The 2,500-nt window shown below is 40.8% G+C and overlaps 1 protein-coding gene across 1 annotated transcript in view; it reads right to left on the bottom strand.

Annotated features, from left to right (window-relative positions):
* Positions 1-2,500, bottom strand: part of taf1b (TATA box binding protein (Tbp)-associated factor, RNA polymerase I, B) — a gene marked incomplete at its 3' end in the record, with an annotated part of 19,752 nt that overhangs the window by 251 nt on the left and 17,001 nt on the right. The window contains exon 14 of the mRNA XM_080047981.1: positions 1,510-1,717. Coding sequence (XP_079904107.1) covers positions 1,510-1,717 — 208 coding nt within the window. The remainder of the gene's footprint in view (positions 1-1,509; positions 1,718-2,500) is intronic.

Below are 2,500 nucleotides of genomic sequence, written 5' to 3' on the forward strand. Positions count from 1 at the left end.
TCGGCTGATGATCAAAGGGTTGGAGGTTCGATTCCCGCCCTGCCACCTGTGTCATGGTTGTTGTGTCCTTGGGCAAGACACTTCACCCACCTTGCCTCGTGTGAATGTCGATAGTTAGCCTGCTGCTATCGGTGTATGAATGTGTGTGTGAATGGTAACGTGGGAAAGGAAAACAGGTCTCCCTTGAAAAAGAGTCTTCGGTCTCAATGGGATTTACCTGTAGAAATAAAAGGTTGAATTAGGGATAGAGGTCCAGTCATTTGGAACAGTTTTCCTGTTACTCTACGTAAACACTCATCTTTAGTTACTTTCTAAAAACATCTTAAAATGATACGATAATGTGTTAAACTGAATGTATGTTATATTGTCTTCTTGCTTGTTAGTTACATCTTTACTTTGCTTTTTTACATGTACTTAGATGTATGACTGAGTGTGAACGAATTGAACCAGGAAATGTAAAGCGTCTTTGAGTGCCTAGGCAATAAAGCGCTATATAAAACCTATCAATTATTATTGTTACTAGAATTATTTCACCAAGTGTTTGAATAATTGAAACTGAGTCAGGCCTTCTTGGAAGCAGGTGTTTACTTGCAAACAGCAAATGCAAGGGTCAAACAACATGTATCACAAGTGGGCTTACATGATTGAATACATCGAATGAACAGTGTACAGAGATTATATGTAGTGAAATGGTGTGTGCGAAAACACCAAGTTTGTGTGTCCAGCCCTTGTTTTGCTGGCGAAAGCAGAAATGTTTTAATTAGGCAGATATTCCCAGAAAGTCAGCTGGTGTTATTCTTCATATGTCTGATAACAGAATATGCGTCATACCTCTGTATGTGCCAGACTCTCCAGTAGGCAGTTTCTTCAAGGCTAAACAACAAGTTTGTCCTAAAGTGTAGCAAAAACCCTTTGGAGTTGTCAGGTTTACTGGGACAAAGTTCAATAGGCAGAAAGCATGTATTGTGCATTAAAATATTATACAATCATAAAGCAAACTAAATTCTGTTAACAATTATTATTAATTATTTTCATTTTTTATTTTACTTCATTTCTTTATTGTATTTTAATGTCAGGTGGACATCCTTCATAAGCCCTTCGGGGTTTCTTTTGTCCCACCCGTGCATTTATGTCTGTCTATGAGCATCTTCTTGACATTTTTTAATCTTGTTTATTTGCACAAATTAAACTAAACTAAACTAATACAACTGCTGTCATTTAACAGATAACCATTTGTATATCTGTTTTATATTTGTCTAAGTGAGTCACGCTTGTGTGTTTGTTATTTGTGCCTTTACTCCTGGTGGGGCCTCTTGGACCAGATCAATATTGTAAATAAGAAACTGTTCTTAATGTTTTATCTGGAAAAATAAAGGTTTAAATAAAATAAATAAATAGACAGACTGTCTGTCTCTGTCTGTCTGTCTGTCCATCGTATGTTATTCTTTAGTGGATATGGACCTACCGCCTGTCTGTCTGTCTGTTATTATTCACTGTATATCTACCTACCTAGTCTTGCATGTTCTTAGCGCTGGATGCCAGTACTCAGACCCCTGCGTGGTGAGATCGTTCCCCAGGGTTCGGTGCCTCATGCTGGGCCCGTCCGCTCCCTCCTCACCCCCCCACTGGAACAGAAAGCTGGAGGGAGCCGCGCGCTGCACACCGCACGCCGAGCCAGACAGCTTCTCAAAACAGATCTGAAGCTGATCACTGATTCCTGAAGAGAGAGACAGGCAGAAAGAAAAGTTCATACGTTAAAAAGCTTTCCGTCTGTCTGTCCATCTGTCCGTCTGCCTGTCTGTCTGTCTATCTGTCTATCTATCTATCTATCTATCTATCCATCCATCCATCCATCCATCCATCCATCCATCCGTCCGTCCATCTATCATCCATCCATCCATCCATCCATCCATCCATCCATCCATCCATCCATCCATCCATCCGTCCGTCCATCTATCATCCATCCATCCATCCGTCCGTCCATCTATCATCCATCCATCCATCCATCCATATATCCATCTGTCCGTCCGTCCGTCCGTCCATCCATCCGTCCGTCCGTCTGTCTGTCTGTCTGTCTGTCCGTCCGTCCGTCCGTCCATCCATCTATCATCCATCCATCCATCCATCTGTCCGTCCGTCCATCTATCATCCACCCATATATCCATCCGTCCGTCCATCCATCCATCCATCCATATATCCATCTGTCCGTCCATCCATCCATCCGTCTGTCTGTCTGTCTATCTACCATCCATCCATCCATCCATCTATCTACCATCCATCTATCCATCTATCTATCTATCTATCTATCTATCCATCCATCCATCCATCCATCTATCTATCTATCTATCTATCTATCTATCTATCTATCTATCTATCTATCTATCTATCTATCTATCTATCTATCTATCTATCTATCTATCTATCTATCTATCTATCTATCTATCTATCTATCTATCTATCTATCTATCTATCTATCTATCTATCTATCTATCTATCTATC

The sequence above is a fragment of the Ammodytes marinus genome (assembly GCF_949987685.1).
Source record: "Ammodytes marinus genome assembly, chromosome: 19".
Classification (NCBI taxonomy): Eukaryota; Metazoa; Chordata; class Actinopteri; order Uranoscopiformes; family Ammodytidae; genus Ammodytes; species Ammodytes marinus.